The 22,111-nt window shown below is 41.3% G+C and overlaps 1 protein-coding gene across 2 annotated transcripts in view; it reads left to right on the top strand.

Moving 5' to 3' along the window:
• Positions 1 to 15,309: 15,309 nt before the first annotated feature.
• The window catches only part of LRP6 (low density lipoprotein receptor-related protein 6), a 207,224-nt gene continuing 200,422 nt past the window's right edge, over positions 15,310 to 22,111 (top strand). Inside the window, exon 1 of one of the 2 annotated variants that reach the window (XM_006888411.1) lies at positions 15,310 to 15,441. In XM_006888411.1, the coding sequence (XP_006888473.1) occupies positions 15,387 to 15,441 (55 nt within the window). In that variant the 5' untranslated portion in view covers positions 15,310 to 15,386. The remainder of the gene's footprint in view (positions 15,442 to 22,111) is intronic. The other variant, XM_006888412.1, reaches the window with a different exon arrangement.

Below are 22,111 nucleotides of genomic sequence, written 5' to 3'. Positions count from 1 at the left end.
CCTGCATTCAGGGCTTTGGGTAAACACTGCTTTTTTCTTCTTTGATAGTTGGTATTCTAAGGAGTGAGCACCTTTGTGGTGTTATTGGTCACCTTACAGTCCTGTAGTTTGATTGAAAGTTGAGCCATAAGGCTGAGTTTTGTTCCAGGTTTGAAGTGTAACTGAGGGCCATTGTCTTTGAGGTTCCATTAGTCTCTATGAGAACCGTAACCTTAGCTTTCTGTTTAAAAAACCCTAGAGAGTAAACTAGAGTAGTTTTCTCCTATTCTGTCTAGGATCTTCAACTGTGATCCTTCTTAGAGTGATTAACAAAGATGCTCAAGAATCACCTGGCTCTTCTGGTCTCAAGATCATGGAAACTGACGTTCACATGGTCCATTAGTCCTTTGGGCTAATGGTTTCAGGAGCTCCAGAGATGTAGTCCACAGGAAGCTGAACCTAAAGGCTGCACTTCTCTGCCAGTTCAAATCCATCAGTGGCTCTGTAGGAGAAAGACGGGCAATCTCATCATGTGCAATTTACAGCCTTGGAAACCCATTGGAGTGTCAGCTATGAGTCAGTTCCAATCCCATGGCAATGAGCTGAATTGAATATGAATATGAAAATATCTGCCAAATCTATGTATGACCATGAGTCCTTTTCATCTATTCTCTTTGTCTTGCATGTGTGCCTGTAAACTTTTGACTGTATTTTTTAAAAAAATTATTATTGTGTGTGTGTGTGTACCATCAAATTGTATCTGACTGGTACAGGAGAAGATTGCCCTTCCTTCTCCAGCAGAACATCTGGTGGATTTGAAGTGCTCACTTCTGAGACTGCAGTGCAGCTTCTTGCTACTAGGCCACCAGAGCTCCCTTTTGACTGTGTGTTCCTCTCTGTATCTTTTCTTACTTTAGTAGTATTTTGCCAATTATCTTCTAATTGAATGTTACCTATTCCTTTTCCTACCTCAATATGTGTCTATTACTTGTTTCTTCACTCCTCTCTGCCTCCTTTCTCATACCTGGTACCATCCAAGAATAATATGTTAACATAAGAAAGGTAACAGTTTATTGTTCAAAATTATTTTCCTAGTCATAGACTTTAACTTTCACCACATGAGTGGGAATAGGGTGTGTGTAAAGTAATCATCAGATTAGTCAGTTTTCCCCATTCCATCTAGTTAAATTGAACAGAGTCAAGCAATAGTGGTGGGATCTCACTGTTAGCAACAAGGAAGAGGCAGCAGGGAGTGTAGCATGTGTGCTTTGGGGTCAGAGATTCCTCTGTCAGTCTGACTAGGATTTGCAGGAGAACAAAAGCAGCCTCAGCTGATAACCAGAGTTTAACACGAGACAGAGCTGCTTTGAGACTGCTGCTGCCTAGAGCCAGGGTCAGGGGCCTCCACCCAAGTTTGCTTGAGGAGTAAGGGAGCTTTATAGCACTGACCTAAACTGTGAACCTGAAGGTCAAAGGACCTGCAAGCACACCTGAGAAGCTCTCTGGAATGAGGAAGTGTACACTTGAGAAACTGTCTGGATTGAGGAATTGTATCCTACTGCCAACCTAAATTATAACCTGTTAACTTCTCTGGTTGCCTAGTGGTAAGAAGCCATGCTGTAATCACAAAGGCATGCAATTTGAATCCACCAATTGTTCTGCAGGAGAAAGAGGATTAGTCTTCTCCCACATGACCTGTTGTTGTTAGGTGTTGTGGGGTTGAGTATGACTCAGTGTGACCCTATGAACAGCTGCCCTGAACTTTCCTATGCTATCCTCATCATCTCTGATTAAAGCCTACTTCTGAAGTCACTGTGTCAATTCATCTCATTGGTGGGCTTTCTCTTCTGACCCTCCATCTTTTCAAGTATGCAATTTACTGCCTCTGAAAATCCACTGAAGGGCCAACTATAAGTCAGTTCTGACTCAAGAACACAACAGCAACAACTTCTCTAATAAACTCTGTTGTGATTATGGTTCTATGGGATCTGTGTGGTCACTGCAATGGATTTTGGACTCAGTAGAACAGTAAGATTGGTGCTGGAAATAGTAGAAGTAGGTACAGGAGCATGAGAGATCATGTTTGACGTTCTAGGGATTGGTTTTTTTACTCTAGGTATCATTAATGGGGACAGATCCCCTTGTAGAGTTAGTAGAAGGGACATATAACCATTTCCATGGTGCCTACTCTCATTTTACAGATATTATCTGCATATAAACCTTTGTTCAGCTTTTGATACTAGTGAACTTATAGACCTTTGTGACTGACTTATTTTACTCAGCGTAATGTCCTCTAGGTTCAACTGTGTTATGCAGTGCTTCTTCAATTCTTTATTTTTTTGTATCACGTGTTATTGTTGTTATGTACCATCGAGATGAGTATGACTTATAGTGATCCTATAAACAAAACATCTGAACCCAGTTCTGCCCTGTGCCATCCTCATGCTTCCTGACACACAAGACTCATTGCAGCAGTCACCGTGTCCATCCTTCTGGTTGAGGGTCTTCCTCTCCTTCGCCTCCCCTCAGCCCTTCCCAATATCATGTCCTCTCCAAGGAATAACATGTCCTAGCAACATGTCCAAAGTATGTGAGGTGAAGTCTCATCATTCTTGCCTCCAAAGAACACTCCAGCTTCACCATCTCCAGCACATATCCGTTCTTTCTCTTGCCTGTCCATGGAATGTTCAGGGCTCTTCTCCAACACCACAGCTCAAAGGTATCAATTCTTTTTCTGTCATTGTTAATCATTGTCCAGGTCTTGGATGCATAGATAGTAATTGGAAAGACTATATGGGCTGAATTAGATGCACCTTAGTCCTCAGACTGACATCACAACTCCTCAGTAATTTGGAATGATCCCTAACTGCAGATTTTCCCAGCGCAATGTGTCTCCTTATTTCCTGACTGCTCATACCAAGGGTGTTAATTGTGGATCCAAGCAAGATGAACCTGTTGACAGTTTCAGTCTCCTCTGTACCCATCATTACACTGCTCATTGGTCCGGTGGAAAGAATTTTTGCTTTCTTGATATTGAGACTAAATCCATCATGAAGGCTGCATTCCTTGATCTTCTGCAACAAGAATTTCATGATCAACTAAAGAATAAATTGAGGCATTGAACACCAATGACAGAAGACCAGATGAGTTGTGGGATGATATCAAGGATATCATTTATGAAGACAACAAAAGGTCATTCAAAAACAGAGGAGAAAGAAAAAAAATCTAAATGGATTTCAGAAGAGACTCTAAAGATTGCACTGAAAAGTAAAAAAAAGACAAATTTAAAGCAAAACATGTCAAAGTGAAAAAGCTGAACAGACAATTTCAGAGGGCAGCTCAGGAGGACAAAGCAAAGTATTATAATGGAATGTGCAGAGAGCTGGAGTTGGAGCCTGCAAAAAGGTAAGAAATCATTCTGCATTTCTCAAGCTGAAAGAACTGAAAAACAAATTTAACCCTCATGTTGCAATGTTGAAAGATGCTGTAAACAATATATTGAATGACCCAGAGAACATAAAAAAAAAATGGAGGGAGTACAGAATCACTATGCCAGAAAGAGTTGATTGACACTGAAAAATTTAATGAAGTACCATATAAACAGGAGCCAATGGTAATGAAAGAGGAAGTGGAAGCTGCAGTGAAGGCATTGGTTAAAAATAAGGCTTCAGGAATTGATGTGATACCAATGACTGTTTCAGTTAACAGATGCGACCTTGGATACATTCACCAGGTCTAGGCCAGAAAAATGTGGAGGATGGCTATTTAGCCAACAGATTGGAAGAGGTCCATATTTGTTCCTATTCCCAAGAAGAGTGACCAACTGAATGTGGAAATTATCGAACAATATCCTTGATATTGTATGCAAAATACTGCGGAAGATCATTTAAAAATGGTTGGAAAGGTACATAAAATAGGAAATTACCAGAAGTTCAAGCAGGATTAGCAGGAATATCATTGCTAATGTCTGATGGATCGTGGCTGAAAGTAAGGAATACCAGAAGAATGTCTATTTGTGCTTTACCTACTATGCAAAGGTGTTTGACTGTGTGAATCATGATAAGCTGTGGCTGACATGGAGGAGAATGGGAATCCCAGAGCTCTTATTTGATTGTTCTCATGTGGAACCTATACCTGAATCAGGAAGCTGTTGTGCGAATGGAGAAGGGAAGCACTGAATGATTTGGAATTGGGAAGGGAGTGCATCAGGGATGTATTCTCTCTCTATACCTATTCAATCTGTATGCTGAGCAAATTATCTGAGAAGCGGGACTCTATGAAGAGGAATAAGGCATCAGGATTGGAGGGAGACTCATCAATAACTTGCATTATGTAGATGACACAATCTTACTTGCTGAAAGTGAGGAGGATTTGAAGTTTAGTGTTACATATACTTTATTTTTTTTTATTCATTCTTCTTTTGATGGACACTTTGGTTGTTCCCATATCTTTATTATTATAACTAATACTGTGATGAGTGTGCATCATTTATCTGTCCGTGTTGCAACTTACACACACACACACACACACACACACACGCACTCTTAGTAATGAGATGCTATATCAGATTGTGTTTTTTATTTTCACGTTTTTAAGGAAGGACCATGCTGCTTTTTGCAGTGTTTGTATCATTTTGCAATTCTACCAGCAGCATCTGAGAGTCTCAATCTTTCCATACCATTATCAGCATTTATTGTTTGCTATATTTAATTTCGTTTTTGTTGCTGAAGTAAGACCATATCTCATTGTTGTGTTGATTGACATTTCTCTAATAGATAATGTTCTTGAGCATTTCTTCATGTGTTTATTGGTCATCCAAATGCCATCTTTGGTGAAGTGTCTTTTTATTTATGCTATTTAGAACTGGTTTGTTTGTCTTTTTCTTGTTTATTTGTTGGCATATTCTAGAAATTTTAACAATTTGTCCCTTGTCACATATGTCGTTGACAAATACTTTTTCCAAGTCTGTAGATTCTCTTTTTACAGCTTTTGGAAAAGTATTTGCCCACAACAATTTCCATTTTCAGAGGTCTCTAAGGCTTTTGACTGTGTGGATCACAACAAGCTGTGGCTGACTCTAAGAAGAAGGGGAATCCCAGAACATTTGATTGTGCTAATGCGAAACCTATACTTGGACCAGAAGGCAGTCGTCAGAACAGAGCAAGGAGACAGTACATGGTTCAAAATCAAGAAGGGGGTCCGTCAGGGATGTATTCTGTCTCCATACCTTCTCAATCTGTATGCAGAACAGATCATCCAAGACGCTGGGCTATACGAAGAGGAATGTGGCATCAGGATTGGTGGAAGAATCATCAACAACCTGTGTTATGCAGATGACACAACCCTGCTTGCTGAAACTGAGGAGGACCTGAGGCGCTTGCTGTAGAAGATCAAGGACTACAGCCTCCTATATGGACTGAAGCTAAATGTCAAGAAAACAAAGATTCTAACCACTGGGCCAATTGGCAGCATCAGCATGGCTGGTGAGGAGATTGAGATAGTTAACAGTTTTCATTTACTTGGCTCCACAATCAATGCTCTTGGTAACAGCAGCCAGGAAATCAGGAGACGAATTGCATTGGGAAAGTCGGCTGTGAGGGACCTCTCAAGAGTACTGAAAGAGCAACGATGCCAGGCTGGAGACTAAGGTGTGCCTGATCCAGGCTATCGTCTTCGCAATTATGTGCTATGCATCAGAGAGTTGGTCAGCGAATAGGGCTGATAGAAAGAGGATTGATGTCTTTGAGCTGTGGTGCTGGAGAAGAGTGTTGAATATACCATGGACTGCTAGGAGAACAAGCACGTTTGTTCTGGAGAGGGTGAAGCCAGAGTGTCCCCTGGAGTCAAGGATTCTGAAGCTTCGTCTGACATATTTTGGGCATGTTGCAAGGAGGGACTGGTCCTTGGAAAGGGACATCATGTTTGGCAGAGTGGAGGGGAAGCGAAGGAGAGGAAGACGTTTGGTGAGATGGATTGATTCTGTGACTGGAGCGGTGGGAATAAGTGCATTTGAGATGGCTAGGTTGGCACAGGATAGAACAGAATTTAGAGCTCTTGTACATAGGGTCGCTATGAGTCGCAAGCAACTTGATGGCACATAACAACAACAACAATATCTAATTTATCCTAGTTTGTTGTGTATTTTTTGTTTGATAGCCTATTTACAGTATAGATTAGGAGCTATACATTGTTCCAACTTATTCTTTGATGATAATTATTATTTTAGGCTTTACACCTAAGTCCTTAATTAATTTTGAGCTAGTTTTTAATATGATGTGAGGAATGGATCTTGTTTCAGTTTTCTGAAAGTAGATATCCAATTTTGCTAGCACCATTTGTTAAAGAGGCTGAGTTTTAAATGGTTTCCTCCCCATCTTCCCCAAAAATCAGCTGTCCATAAGTGAATGGATTTACTTCTGAGTTCTCGTAAAAACAAATACAAAGCAACTGTGGGAAAGGCTAAGTCTGACACTCACTAGCTGCACATGAGAGGATAGTCCCCATCAATAACATTAACAGCACAAAACTGACTCCCATGAAATCAGACACGCCCCCTATTCCAATATCTACTTGTAAAAATTTTAACATTTACCATTCCTCCCAGGTTTTCTGCTACTGGGTCTGCTAATCTATTATAATGGCCACACAGAACTTGTAGGCCGTACTAATTATCTTGGAGTTTATTAGGGAAGTAGTAGATTACAATTTAGTTGAAAACAGGATACAATTCTTCAGTCAGGACAACTCTCAAGTGTGCAGGGCCTATAATCTTTCACCTCAAAGCTTTGGGCCCATGCTGAAAAAACTCATTAGTTCTGTTAATAATGGCATAGTCCTCAGTCTTCCAATAAGTTTCAGAGAAATCCTTTGTCACTGGGTCTGTAGGATGGCAATTCCAGTTCCGCTTTCTCACAATGGTCTCTGGTTCTCCTCCACCTCTTTTACTGCTGCTGCTGCTGCTCTGATCTTGGTCCCAGTCTGTTTCATGCAAGAGTCTCTTGTCCAGATGGATATATACTGCATTCCCTGATTCTACTTTCTAATCGGTAGCAAAGAATTCCATTTTCTTTTCTCTGAACCTACTAATTTTTTAGCAGGATGGCCAAACTAACTAGTGTTAGAAGTCTACATACCTTGTTTGCATATTTCTACTCAAAAGGGGCTCTTCATATCATTCAATAGTTCTACCTAGTCATGTGGCAAAAGGTCAAAGCCAATGAGTAGAAAAGCTATTTTGACCAATCAATTTATTGCACCATAGTTCTCAATTCTATTCTACTGCTCTACAGATCCGTTGTTATACTAACACCAGGCTGTTTTGATTATCATGAGCTTTGAGCTCAAGAAGTATAATGTCTCCTATTTTTTCTTCTTCAGCAGTACTTTGCCTGTCTAGGGGCTCTTACCTTTCCATATAATGCTGGTGATTACTTTTTCCATCTCTTTGAAGAATGATGACAAGTTCAGAAATGGGATTGCAATATAGTTTAAGTTGCTTTTGGTAATATTGATACTTTTACAATATTAACTCTTTCTATCCATGAACATGGTATATGCTTCCATTTACATAAGTTTCTTCTGCATTTTTGTAATTGTGTTTTGTGTTTTTCTTTGTATAAGTCTTTTGTATCTGTTTATAATTATTCCTAAGCATTTTTGAGTGGCAATTATAATTGTTACTCTTTTCCTTCCCAGAGTCATCTTTGTTACTGTAGAGTTGCTCTTATACCCTGTCACCTTGTTGAGTCATTCAGTTAGGTTTAATAATTGTCTTGCTTTGTGCCCTAGTGGTAAGAAGCTCTGTTGCCAACCTAAGGGTATAAGATTGGAATTCACCACATTCTATTGCATCATCTTTCTTAAGAATGGGAGCAAATATGGATCTCTTCCAGTCAGTTGGGCAAGCAGCTGTCCTCCAACTTTCCTGGCATAGACTGGTGAGTACATCCACTGTGGCATTTGTTATTTGAAACATGTAAATTGGTATTGCATCAATTCCTCGGGCTTTATTTTTTGCCAGGGCCTTCAGTGCAACTTAAACTTCTTCCTTCATTACCATTGGCTCTTGTTCATATGGTACTTCCTGAAATTTTTCAATCAACCAATTCTTTCTGGTACAGTGATCCTGTATATTCCTCCCGTCTTCTTTTGATGCTTCCTAGTTCATTTAAGGTTCTGCCCACAGCATCTCTCAGTATTACAACTTGAGGCTTGAATTTGTTTTTCCGTTCTTTCAATTTTAGAAATGTTGAGCAAACTCTTCTCTTTTTATTCTCCAAATACAGGTCTTTGCACATTCCATTATAATACTTTGCTTTATCATCTCAAGCTGTACTTTGAATTCTTTTGTTCAACTCTTTTATTTTGTCCCTTTATTTTGGCTTTTCAATGCTCTAGTGCAATTTTCAGAGACTCTTCAAATATCCATCTTGGTCTTCCCCTTCCCATCTCCCGCCCCATTTTTGTAACAACATTTTTGCTCTCTTCCTGGATTATATCTTTGATTTCATCCTAAAACTCATCTGGTCTCCAATTATTAGTGCTCAATATCTCAAACCTATTCTGGAGATGATTTTTAAATTCAGTTTTAAGGTCATATTTTGGCTCTTTTTAGACTTGTTTTAATTTCCTTCACCTTCAATTTTAACTTGCAAATGAGTGGTTGATGGTCTTTTCCACAATCAGCACATGGTCTGGTATTGACTGTTGAGAATTTGATTCCTCTGTAGTCCATCAAGGGAGGTCCATTTGTAAAGACACCATTTGTGTCCTTTGAAAAAGATATTTTCAATAAAGAAACCATTTAATATACAAAATTCAGACATTTGATGCTCACTTTCATTTCTGTCACTAAGACTGTACTTTCTGACCACCATTGTTTCCAACCTTCTTCATTTTCCAATTTCTGCATTCCAGTCATGAATAATTAATTTTTTTGGCTTTTTTTGTAATCCTAACCTAACCTAACCTAACCTTTAAGCAACAATTATTAATGCAGTTTAGTTGTGTATTTGTCAATTTGAGAATGCAAAAGCTGGTAGAAGTATTCAATTTCCTCATTTTTGGTTTTGTTTGCTGGTGCATATCTAGGAACAATATACAGGAGCACATCTGAAAACATATAGAAACTTATTTTCTTTTTTTTTAAATTTATTATTAAATTTTATTAGTTTTAATGAACATTTACAGGGATTTTGGGTTTTCATTCCTTCATTGCTGCACCATTCTCTCTACCCTCCTCCCCAGTTTGTTCTTCTTCCCCGCCATCCGAATGTCGGTTTTAATTGTCCAGTTGCCACAGTGCTTGTCAAAGTCAGTTCTGATTAATCTCCTTTGTCGGTGTGTCCTTTGCCATTCCCTATCACTCCTCCCTGAGAGAGACTTCACCCTGATTCATAAGGAAAAGGGGATGGCGTATTCTCTTAGCTACTTCCTGCTGAAAAGGGACGCTGTGGGTTTTAGGGTGAAGATCTTCTCTCACTACTCTAAAGGGCCCCCTTGGCAGTAGGAAACACATAGACTATTATGGAGATTGATTTTGGAATTTAGATGCACTCTTATTGATTGTGCTTGGCCGTACATGTTCATATCCTTGAAGATGTATCATGGGGGTGTTGCAACCTAGAAGACACAAATTTGACTAACAAGTTATAAGTACATGAGTCAAAAATTATGGAAAAGTAAAAGAAAGGATTCTTTCATTGTTTTACAAACCCTCCCCCAGGTCCCCTCCACCATGTAGCCCTCACTCTAGACTCCTGTGATGACAGAAATACCTAGTCATACATCTCTTTTAAACAGTTTTCTCCCTCCTCTGTTTCAGTGCAGTATACATTATTGAACCCATCTTACTCAGTCTCTCCCCAACCCCAAGGACAGTCCCATTCTACAACAGTGGCATCATGTAATATTTGTCCTTTTGTGACTGGGATATTTCACTCAGCATAATGTTTTCCAGAGTCAACCATTTTGAATAATATTGCATGAGTTCCTTGTTTTTTAATGCAGCATAGTATTCCATTGTGCGAATATACCACAGCTTCTCTAGCCATTCGTTTGTTGATGGGCACTTAGGTTGTTTCCAACTCCTTGCTATTGTGAACAAAGCTGCAATAAACATGGGTGTGCATATATCTGCTTGGATGTCAGCTAAGGTCTCTTCAGGGTATATTCCCAGTAGTGGAATTGCTGGGTCAAATGGTATCTCTATTTGCAACTTTTTGAGAAAGCGCCATACTGCTTTCCACAGGGGTTGCACCATTTTACACTCCCACCAATTGTTACTATGCTAGTCCAGGGGATAGTATGGGTACACACAGGGCACCCAGTGAGGTACAGAAACAGATGTTCAGAAAAATGGACCCTACTCTAAGATTGTAATTTTAGCCAACTCCTGTGCCAGGCATGGTCGCTTTTCTGGTACCTGGAGGTAAAGAGTAAGTCTCTGAATGTGGATCTGTATGGGTACATCTAGACCTAATACAAAATTGTGTGAAACTGGCCTCATGTGGAGCTGGAATGAGGCTAGGGCACTGAGAGCCATTTGGTGAGTATTAGTGGTGGTAGGAAAAGGCACTCCACAAATCTCCATGAGGGTATAGAGAGCAAGGAGGAGTTTACACCTTCTTTGATGCCAGCCAGCTAGAGGTGTGGACATCTTTCCAGTGCTAGGTTTATGCAATGATCAGGAAGAAACTTGGATCTGCAATCAATCATGAAAACAGCAGTCAAGAAATAAAAATAATAATATATACCAATAGACAAATCTGCTGATAAGAACTTCTTTAAAGTTCTAAACAGCAAAGACGTCACTGTGAGGATGAAGGTGTATCTGACCCGAGCCATGGTATATTCAATCAATTAATATACATGAAAAACTGGACTACAGTGGACTGATGGTGGTATATGTGAAGAAATAGGAAAGCGTCAATAAGGACTTGACAAGAGGGGTAAAATAGGCATTGATCAGTAGTAATTAATTATATAAAATTAAATGCATATGAATAATTGCACAAAACGAAGTGTACATGCATAGAACACAATGTATATGAGTGATTGTTTTGAAAACCAGTAACAATATAAAAAAAAGAATAGATATGTAAGTTTAGAAGACTAAACACCAAGAATTTTAAAAAATATTAGTGATAATCTTCCCTGAATGATTTTATAGTTTTAATTGACATATATTTTGCAGAAATTAAATTGTGAAGGTAAATAAACCTTGAAATAATAAAGAAAAAACCCAACCCCCACTTTCCCGGACTGTGCATAACAAAGAGTGCTGGAAAATAATACTGAATATATTTTTTGTTGTCATCAAGTTGGAACAGATTTCATTGGTTTTCAGAGGCTGCAAATCAAACAGGAGGTTACTGTCCATCTCTCTCTAGCAGTCACAGGAGTATTCAAACTACCAGAAAGGCATGGTGTGTGGGTTAGCCACACTGTTCAAGGACGGCATCACCATAGTTCTCTATTAAATAACCTATGGGTTGCAAAAATATCAAACAATTCTTAGGAGTAGTACAATCAGAATGCTCCTTAGAAGCAAGGATGATGATACTCAAGTACTTTGAACATGTTATTGAGAGGGGTTAGTTCCTGGAGAAGGATATTATGTTTGGTAGAATGTCAGTAGTAAAAGAGGAAGGCTTGACTAGATGCATTAACACAATGACTTCAACAATAATTTCAGACATGACAATGATTATGAAATGATGCACGAGGCATTTTTCATTCACTTGTTCACAGGATCACTATGAGCTCAAAGTAACTGGATGGTATGTAATAATAGAAACATTGAGGAGAAATTAGCTCCATTTTACAGACGATAAAACTAAGGGTTGCTGTTGTTATGTGACGTCGAGTCGTTTGCGACTCATAGCGACCCTATGTACAACAGCCCTGCTCTATCCTGTGCCAATGGCATTGCCTCTGACACACCCATCCCGATTACCCCAGTCACTGAATCAATCTACCTCATAGAGGGTCTTCCCCTTCTGTGCTGTCCCTCCACAATACCAAGCATGATGTCCTTCTCCAAGGACCTGTCTCTCCTTACAACATGTCCAAAGTATGTCAGACGAAGCCCCAGAATCCTTGCCTCCAAGGAGTAGCCTGGTTTAACCCTTTCCAGGATGAATCTGTTTGTTTTCTTGGCAGTCCATGGTACATTCAATACTCTTCTCCAGCACCATAGTTCAATTGCATCAATTCTCCTTCTATTCTCCCTAGTCATTGTCCAATTCTCTGATGCATAACAAGTGATTGCAAAGACCATGGCCTGTAGCAGGCGCACCTTAGTCTCCAGAGAGTCACCGTTGCTCTTGAGTACTTTAGAGAGGTCCCTAACAGCAGACTTTCCCATCGCAATACGTTTTTTGATTTCCTGGCTGCTGGTGCCAAGGGTTGTTGTTGTTGTTGTTGTTAAGTGCCGTTGAGTCACAAGCGACTCATAGCGACCCTATGAAAGAGAGTCCTTGACGCCTGGGTGCCTTTCATTCTCTCTCCAGGTTCGTAGGGTTCCCGGAGGCAAGCTATTATGGAAGAGAATGCCACTCCCCCTTCCAATCTTGTTTTAATCGGTGAGCTCCACCCCACTCTCTGTCTGTGTTGGGTAGCCAATCATTAACGCATTTGACACACCAGTGTCACGGTGTTCAGCCTCACATTAATCAAAAGTGAACGCGGTACGGCAACTTGTACACCAGGGCTATATGATCTAGAGGAATGTCTGAACAAAAACAATGAAAAGACAGGCCTGAGGGCAGTGGATTAAAAGTCACCTACCTGGTGGAGGGACAGTGCAGGAGGGGAAGACCCTCTATGAGATGGATTGATTCAGTGACTGGGGTAATCGGGATGGGTGTGTCAGAGGCAATGCAATTGGCACAGGATAGAGCAGGGTTTAGGGCTGTTGGACATAGGGTCACTACGAGTCGCAAACGACTCAATGGCACATAACAACCACCACCACCACCACCACCACCTTTGGCTTGGTAGCATCAAGGGTGGTTGTTGTTGTTATGTGCCGTCAAGTCGCTTGCGACTTATGGTGCCAAGGGTAGTGTGCGTAAATATCTTGCCACAGGAAGCAAATTTAATAACTGGTGGGATTTGGCTCCTGACTTATGTATGATTCTAAAACTCATGCTTTCCACGATGTCTCTACAGCCTAGTATTCCCGCAGCTCCATTTAAAATCCCTGAAAACCCACTTCTGCTGAGTTGATTCTGACCCAGCGACCTTCTATCTGGTTTCTGAGATTGTAAACGTTTAAAATGGCGTCTGCCTATCTTTCTTCTATGGAACAGCTGCTGGTGGATTCAAACCACTGAACTTTCAGTTACCAGCCCAACATAGAATGCACTGTGCAACCAGGGCTCTTTATACAGTCTCACTAGCTTTACAGGATTCATCTGCAGGCTATTGCTAAAAAATTTGTCTTTCAGTGATCTCTTCTGAGGAAGCCAGAATGAAAAAAAGTCCTGACATGGTTGTTGCAAGAAAGTAATTTAAGTCAAGCTAACTTAGGAGAAGGTGATTTGGTGGTTTCTTCCTCTCTGTTTGATGATCTGGTGGTAAGGGGCTACCAATCCAAAGGTAAATTATTCGAATCCATCGGTTGCTCTGCAGGGGAAAGTTGGACACTCTCTTTGAGGTTAGTATTTTTCTTGTTATGTGTCATGGAGTTGAAAAAGACTCATTGCTGGACCTCCAGTGGGCTCTCAAGAGATGTGTGGATCCCATACAGAGAGATGACTATTTTTTTTTCCCCTGGGGAGCAGCTGGTGGTGAGATGGCAGTGCAACTCCTCACCACTAGGCTACTCTGAAACCTGCGAAGGGGCAGCTATGAGTTGGTTCTAACTGCACTGCACATAACAACAGTCTGCTTTATTTACTGCTTGTATGGCCTTGAGTAAATCATTGCATTCCCTCAGGGTCCCATTTTCTTCCTCTGTGCACTAAGTTACAAAACCTGTCCTTCACAAGGTTAGTTTTTGAGTGTCAAACCTCATCATGTGTGTGCAAGTACTCAGTGAACTCCAGTGTCACTGAGATTATTAGTAACATTGTGGAGCAGCTCCATTTCCTCGTCCACCAGCCCTTAGGTAGGGGCGTGTGACAGCTTGGCTGATGCACCTGATGGCTTCATTATGGTTAACTCTTGGCGTGCTTCTGCGAAGACACAGCCTGCCACGTGATTTCAGGAGGCGTCTGGGCCTTTACTCCCAAACGCCCAGCTGTAGCAGAGACTGCAAAGCCAGAGGAGGAGATTCTCAGGAATCCTATTCTCTCCATGCTGAGAGGATTGATCACTGAAACATACCACACATTCGTCATTAAATCCTCCATACTGTCCTGTCGGATTGTCCCTTTGCTGTGTCTTACGAGCTGACACATTTTTACTTTATAATTTTAATTGCAATCTTTAGTTCTTGCCCGTTTTCTGAGGACAGTTTGTGCTCTAAGGAAACCAGGCGAAAAAGAAAAACGTTTCTGAGATGCCATTTAAACACTGTCCGTACAGATCTATGTCTACAGCTGATTTAAGCACCATTACAATTTTTACTTGGGGGGAGGGGAAGATGCTTAAATCGATTCAGAATCCCGAAGATGGAGCTCATCCTCTGGTGATGGTATTCATTGTTGCTTCTGGAGCACAGACGCGTGGATCTGTCACCTCGGGACCTTTCGTCCCTGTCCGCAAAGACGGACAGGCGTGGACCTGAAACCCTACCTGGCTGGGACAGCGACCGCCGCACAAAGAGCCGGGCAGGCGGCGGCCCGGCCGAGACGCAGAAAGTAGTCCCGACCACGCCGGGTCCAATGTTGTTCGACGTCGCTTCACGCCCTCCGCAGGGAGGGACGGAGCAGCCAGTCAGGGAAAGAATCCCATCGGAATGCGCCTCCGGGAAGTCTTTCCCTTGCCGCACAGGCTGTGTAAAGTCGCTCCTGCTCGTCCAGCAGATAGCTTGGGGTCTTCTCCAAGCAGAGGTTTTGTGCGTGGCTCCGCCACTACTTTACATAACCGCACGGGAGGCAGCTCGCCCACGCGCAGGGAGACGGTCGTGGCGATACGTGGCGGCGCAGCCGACCGTATCCCTGCGCGCTGCGCGAAAGGAAGAGCCTGAATGAGAAGCTGCGCGGGGAAAGCCGGGCACCCGGGAGGAGGCGGCGAGATGGAAGCAGACGCTGGCGTCGCGCGAGCCCGCGACAGAGCGGCGCGGTAGGGAGGGCGGCGGCGGCGTGCGCAGAGCCTTGACGTGCTCCTTTCTTCTCTCTCTTGGAAAGCCTGGAAGCATGAGTGTGCTGATCTGCCGCTGCGGCGGCCGCCCCGGCTCGTCGCCTCCCCCTCTTCTGGCCGCCCCTCGCCGGTGAGAGACGAGAACGCGAGAAAGGAAGATGGGGGCCGTCCTGAGGAGCCTCCTGGCCTGCAGTTTCTGCGTGCTCCTGAGAGGTGGGAAGCGGAGAGGGTCGGGAAAGTTGAAGAGGTTTTGGGAAAGTGGCCTTGTTTTGTGTTGTGGAGTGGAGAGGGGAGGGAAGGAATCGGAGAAGAGGAGCAAGGAGAGGCCTGGTCGTAGGGAAAGAGAAAGGAGCCGGGGAGAAGGGGCTGTGCGCAGGTCCTGGCCACAATGCAGACCCCTGCCAAGGTTTCGGATCTTACCTGGTCCTGTCTGAGCCTCAATCCAGGCTGCGGGTCTCGGGGAATCCCTGGAGCCCCATTTCCCCGGATCTTTCGGAATGACTGAGTGTCTCTGTGCATCTCTCTGCCTGAGGTCATCGGAGAAACAGGTCTTTGTATTTCTTGTGGCTTTTAAAATGTTCGAGCCCAAGATGTTTCCAAAGTTAGCTTTCTCCCTTGAAGCCCCCACGTTTTCTTGTGTCTCTTAGGTGAACTTTAAGAGCCCTCTTAGTGTTTTCCCCGGCCTTGTTAAAACTAATAATTGGCTTCCGTTCGGGATATAATGATCCTGGTTTGAGAGCACAGTTGGAAAGTGACTCTAGGGTTATAGGTCGAACGTTTTATCGTTCGGGGACCCCTCCTGAGCTTCAGTCCATAATAAAACAGAAACGTTGCCCTTTGACCCTGATACTCAGGGCTTGCCTGTATTTTCCTGAGCACACAAGTGTACAGTTGGCACTGCATTGGAAAAGGATTCTTGAAGGGGCCTGCCTTGGATAGTCTCATTTGCTGAGCACTCCTGGGAAGTGCTTGGCACTTGGGGAAATCAACATTGACTCTTTTAGATATTTCGCTCCAAGAAACGTGTACATTCCATGGCTTTGGTATTTTGAATCGATTTGCAAAGCTGACACTTGCAAAGTGACTTGTGTTTTGTGACAGTCCAAAGAGCTTTTTTGAGTGGTTGCATGATTTTCGACAGCTCTTCTCAAACTTACTGGCGTTGGAGAGGTGATGAGTCTGATGCTCTTGACCTGCTATGCCAGAGGAATTGACATACTCCTGGTTATAATGGCTTATAGATTTGGTATAGCCACTTGTGTTTGTGGTAATTTATTTTCAAGTATGAGGCCTCTTCATCCTAGGGAAATTTTAAGCTGTAATTTAGCAAACTGGATTTGTTAAGTCCCCCCTAATTTATTGAGGTTTACAGAACATCCTAGTAATTTTTTTTTTTTGTTGTTGTTATAAATGTGACACTATTCCATTCGTGTGTCTGTTTCTTTGGATCATTGTTTTTGAGGAGGAATTTTTCTTTTGATTACTTGTTACTGTATTATGTTTACATATTAGGTTGTTATGATTCATTGTGAGCATAAGCCAAATTGTCTTATTTCCTAGAAGGATAGTGATCATTTAATTACCATAGCAGAGATGTGTGCTGAGTTTAGTATGTGCTTTATTGTGACATACTCTCCATTGAGATAATTTTGCTGTACATGCATTTTTATATAAGAAAGTAAGTTAATAGACTTAACACCTAGGAGAACCAGTTGACTGGTTTGAATCTTGAAAGAATTGCCCCATTGTATTTTTTGGAGAGAAAGGATATGCTATAAATGCCATTTGTTTATTTTAACACCAGGTTGATCCAAGTGTTGGGCTTTTTTTCATCAGTGGAGTTTAAATAAGTTGCACTTGAAGTAATATGTTTTGAAGTATGGTATTATGTAACAAGATCTAGAAAAAGGAATAGTTTAAATTGCTTAGTTTCTACTAGCAAAAAAAAGTTTCCGAAAGTGGATTTCTCATTTTAAATGTAGCATAATAATGGGATAAGATGATCTCTGAATTTAATTGAACTTGGCTGAATACATATTTGAACTAAAACTGTCTTTTGATGTAAAGGATTTTTGTTCATAATTTAGTTACCTTCTTTCCCAGCTAATGTCATCCTCTGTTACAATAGTGATGCTTAGCCAGCCTTAGACTTCAAAAAACACGGTGTGATTAATTTTTTGCATTAAGATCATATTTTTTTCACAAGACTTTGAGTTTTAACATTTAGAAGTCAGAGGTAAAAGATTCTGGGGATTCCTTTTCACCTTTGTGTCTTTCTGTCTCTTTTTCGTTGTCCCTCCTTGCCGTTCGTTGAGTTGGAACTGACTCATAGACATCATCCATTGAGCCTCCAAGGTTTTAAGTAAATAGCACAGAAGGAGATTGCCCATCTTTTCCCCTCATATGAGCTGGTGGATTTGAATCCTCAAAGAAGTTCAGCCTTTAGGTTAATAATGCAACTCAAAAGTGGTTGTTATGTACTGATGAGTCATAACTGACTCAGCTGACCCTCCAGCAAGTTTTTAGAGGCAATAAATCACACGGGAGTAGATTGCCTATCTTTCTTTTGTGGAGCAGCAGGTGAATTCAAATCAAGTGTCTTAGGGTTGTTGACAGTGCAATTCCTTACCTCTCTGTGGACTAGGCCTCAATCAGTAGATGAACAGCAACATCCTGCTGTCAACATCCTGGCTGCACTCCCTTTCCCAAATCATCAGGTCACAAGAATAATGGAAATTGGGGTATTTCTGGTGGTTTAGTGGTAAGGAGCTGTGCTGCCAACCCAAGGACTATGATTCGAATCCACATGGTTCAAATTCTGTTTGAGAGAAAGACAGGCCATCTCCTTCCTACAATTTACAGACTCTGAAAACCCACCGGATGGTCAGCTATGAATGAATTCCAGTTTGATGGTAAACAACAATTTGAGTTTGGGGATTTCAGTCTTAAGTTTTTATTTCTAAATTTGGACATCACTACTGAATAACTTTGTGATTCTGGTCTATTTAGTCAGTTTCTCTAGATTTAAATTTCTTCACTTGTAGAGACCTTTTATTAGCAACTGACAGTTACCGTACCACTGGGATGCCTTTGGATTTGATTTACATGAGATTCACAAATTCTTAGAGATAGGAAGAAACCCGATTGTCTGGTTTGACCTCTTCATTTACAAAGTGGGAAACTGAGATTATGAGAGGTTAATAACTTGTTCAGGATCAGTTAGTGGTAGAACCAAACTCAAGCCAAACCTTTTGCTGTTGATTCCATCGTGGTCCATGTACTAGGAGTTGTATTGTTCCTTAGGATTGTCTTAGCTATAATTTTGTTGGAGAAATTACAAGGCCTTTCTTTGACAGCACTGCTGGGTGAGTTTGAAACACCAAATTTTAGGTTAGTGTTGTTATGTACTTTTGAGTTAGAACCAACTGATAGCTGACCCTTCAGCAGGTTTTCAGAGACAGTAAATCACAAGCTTGGAGGTTGTCCATCTTTCTGCAGAGCAGCCTTTGGATTTGAACCAGATGCCTTTGGGTTTACAGTGCAGCTTCTTACTGCTAAGCCAGCCTGAGCTCCCTTTGGTGGTTGTTATTTGCATCGAGTTGAATGTGACTCATAATGACCCTGTGAACAACATATCTGCATTCTGTCCTATCTTGCACATCTTCATTATCTCTGACATACTTGAGTCTATTTTTATAATCACTTAGTCTGTCTTGTTGAAGTTCTTCATTTTTGCTGACTCCACCTTCCAAGCATGATGTCCCTTTCCAAGAACAGCCCCTTCTAACAGCATGCCCAAAGTGTGTGAGTCTTTGCTTTACCAGCTTTGGCTACAAATAGTAGAGACCTACCTATTGATTTCTTTTAACAAACAGTTATGTATAATTTGTATCAGGCTCTGACTGTATATTAGTTAGCAAAACAGACACAGTCTCTGCTCTGTAGAATTCACAATTTAGAATGCCGTCCTTACCATTTTCATAGCTCTATTCAGATACATATTTATTCTTATTGGAAAAGATGTTATCTCTAGTTTCTAGAGGAAATAGTTTCTAAAAGAACATTTAAAAGCTTTTGGATACTGTTAGTGTGTGTAATCTATACGTATGTGGAATCAGCTGATAGTAACTAACTAACATCAATACCATTAAAACTTGCTTTGAGGAAACTTTGGTGATTCTATAAAGACGCTTTGCCGCCGCCCCCCCCCCCCCCCCCCGTTTTGGTGGAGTGGTGGTAAAAACTTACTGTCAAAACAGCCCACTAATTACTCTAAAAATGATCTTTGGAAAAAAAGGTGTTCCCCCCCCCCCCCTTAAAGTATTGGGTGTTAAGTCTTGCAGAAGTGGAATGAATTTTGGGTAGTGAAAAGGAGAGGTAGAGTCTGGATCTAAGTTTACCATTGACTAGCTATGTGACTTTGGTAAATTGCTTAATCAGTATATCTTTTATTATCCTCATAATTATTTTTTCCTTTGGAGAATAGTACTTTATATTCACACTTTAAAGACAAATTCTGAAGACACCACTTTCAACTTTGTTTAACTCAGTATTTGCTAAGCTTTACAGTGAACCTATTAACATTCTTGAACTCTTATTTCCAAGAACATTTGGGGAGAATGTGGAATAGAATCCTTAATTATGACTCATAGTGACCCTGTGAACAACAGAACTGAGCTTTGTCCCCATCCTTATTGTCCTCAACACATTTGAGTCCATGGCTGCAGATAACTGTATTAGTCCATCTCATAGAGGATTGTCCTCTCCTTCACTGACCCTCCACCTTTTCTAGCATGATGTCCCTTTCTAAGGAATAGCCTCTCTTGACAACATGTCCAGAATATGTGAGACGAAGCTTCACCATCTTTGCCTCCAAGAAACACTCTGGCTGCACTTTAATTAAGACATATCTGTTTGTTCTTTTGGCAGTCCATGATATTCACGGATAAGTCAGCAGTATTCTGCAGCACCACAACTCAGTTGCATCACTTCTCCTGTCATCCTTATTCATTGCCCAGGTCTCAGATGCATAGCAGATGATTGGATAGATTGTGGCTTGAATCATGTGCACTTTAGTCTTTAAACGGACATCTTTGCTCTTCAGTAGTTTAGGAGAGATCACTCACAACAGACTTCCCCAGTGCTATATCTTTTCATCTTCTGACTGCTCATACCAAGGGTGTTGACTATAGACCCAAGCCAGATGAAATTGTTGGCAATTTCAGTCTTTTCTCCCATGTGGATTGTTGATCTCTGACAATTTCCTATAGATCATACTGATTTTTCATCCCGAGCTGGACAATGACTAAGGAGGATAGAAGGAGAATTGATGCCTTTGAACTGTGGTGCTGGAGAAGAGTATTGAGGGTACCATGGACTGCTAGGAAAACAAACAGATTCATCCTGGAGAGGGTTAAACCAGGTGGCTCCTTGGAGGCAAGGATTCTGGTGCTCTGTCTAACATACTTTGGACATGTTGTAAGGAGGGACCGGTCCTTGGAGAGGAACATCATGCTTGGGAGGATGGAGGGACAGTGCAGGAGTGGAAGGCCCTCTATGAGGTGGATTGATTCAGTGATTGGGTAATTGGGATGGGAGTGTCAGAGACAGTGCTATTGTCACAGGACAGAGCAGAGTTTAGGGCTGTTGTACATAGGGTCGCTATGAGTCACAAGCATCTCAATGGCGCATAACAACAACAATTAATTACTTGGCATTAGATTTGCTCTCTGGCTAGGGAAAAATTTGACTGGTTATGAAACTTTTAAGGTTTCAACTCGTTCTTAATCAGGGCTGACAGTGAATTCCTGTGGGTTAGTTTTTCAGAGAGTAGTTTGCTTTACTTTAGTTATCAGAGATTAGATTTTTCCATTTGCTTAATTGAAATTTCCTCTCAGCTATACCTGCTTTAGTGATTAGAAAGGATTCTGTTGTGTGTTTTATTATAAATTGAACTGCTATGAGGGAATACAACAATGGAAATTACTTTATGTAAATATATTTTTAAATTTCCAGAATAATTTGAACATGGAATAAGTAATGCAGGATGTGAAAACAGTGTGTCTGGCATAGGGACAACCGTGTCTGACCTCCACAAATTCTACAAATTCCCTATTAACAGCATACTTTTTTGTTTCTCACGTAATTTCTTCTGATTACAACATTAGCTGTTGGTCTCAGGGTGCTTTCTATTCTACTGGTTGTGCTAATCTGTTGCAGTAGTTACATACACAGAACTCACAGATTATGGATTTTATTAGGAGAGTAACAAATTACAATTAAGTTTGGAAACAGGATATAGTTCTTTAGTCAGGACAGCTTCTCAAGTGTTTTTGCTAGGCCCTCTGACATTTTAGCCTTATGGCTTTGGGCCAGTGTTACACAACTCTTCTAGCTTTATACTCTGGTAAGTAAGGTTGAAGGCCCTTCTGTTTCCCTGGGACAGAAGTTCCAGCTTAGCACTGTCTCATGTTGATCTATGGTTTTCCATCACCATGGATGCTCTTGGGCTTGGTCTTTCTTCCACAGAAATCTTTGCACTAAAAGGATACCTGAACTCTCAGCTTCTTTTTTCTTGATGGTAGGATGATTCCTGTTTTCTGCCTCTGAACCTGCTCCATTTAAGCCTAGTGGGATGGCAAAACTGTTCAGTCCTCTCATTAATGACTATATACCTTACCTTATTTACATTGTTAACATACTTCTTCCTAGCCATGGTGGTAACTATAGGGCCAAAATCCTTAGGAAGTTGTGCTGTTAACTCAAAGATTACACCTGTGGCAGTTTGAATCCATCAGTGGGTCCATGGGAGAAAGATGAACGGTTTCCTTCCATACTGTTTACAGCCTCCTGAAAACCTGCTGGTGGTCTGAGTTCCGCTGGG

The sequence above is a fragment of the Elephantulus edwardii genome, unplaced genomic scaffold, assembly GCF_000299155.1.
Source record: "Elephantulus edwardii isolate Elephantulus edwardi_28Jun2011 unplaced genomic scaffold, EleEdw1.0 scaffold00067, whole genome shotgun sequence".
NCBI classification, from domain to species: domain Eukaryota; kingdom Metazoa; phylum Chordata; class Mammalia; order Macroscelidea; family Macroscelididae; genus Elephantulus; species Elephantulus edwardii.
This window is presented reverse-complemented; position numbering and strand designations above follow the sequence as displayed.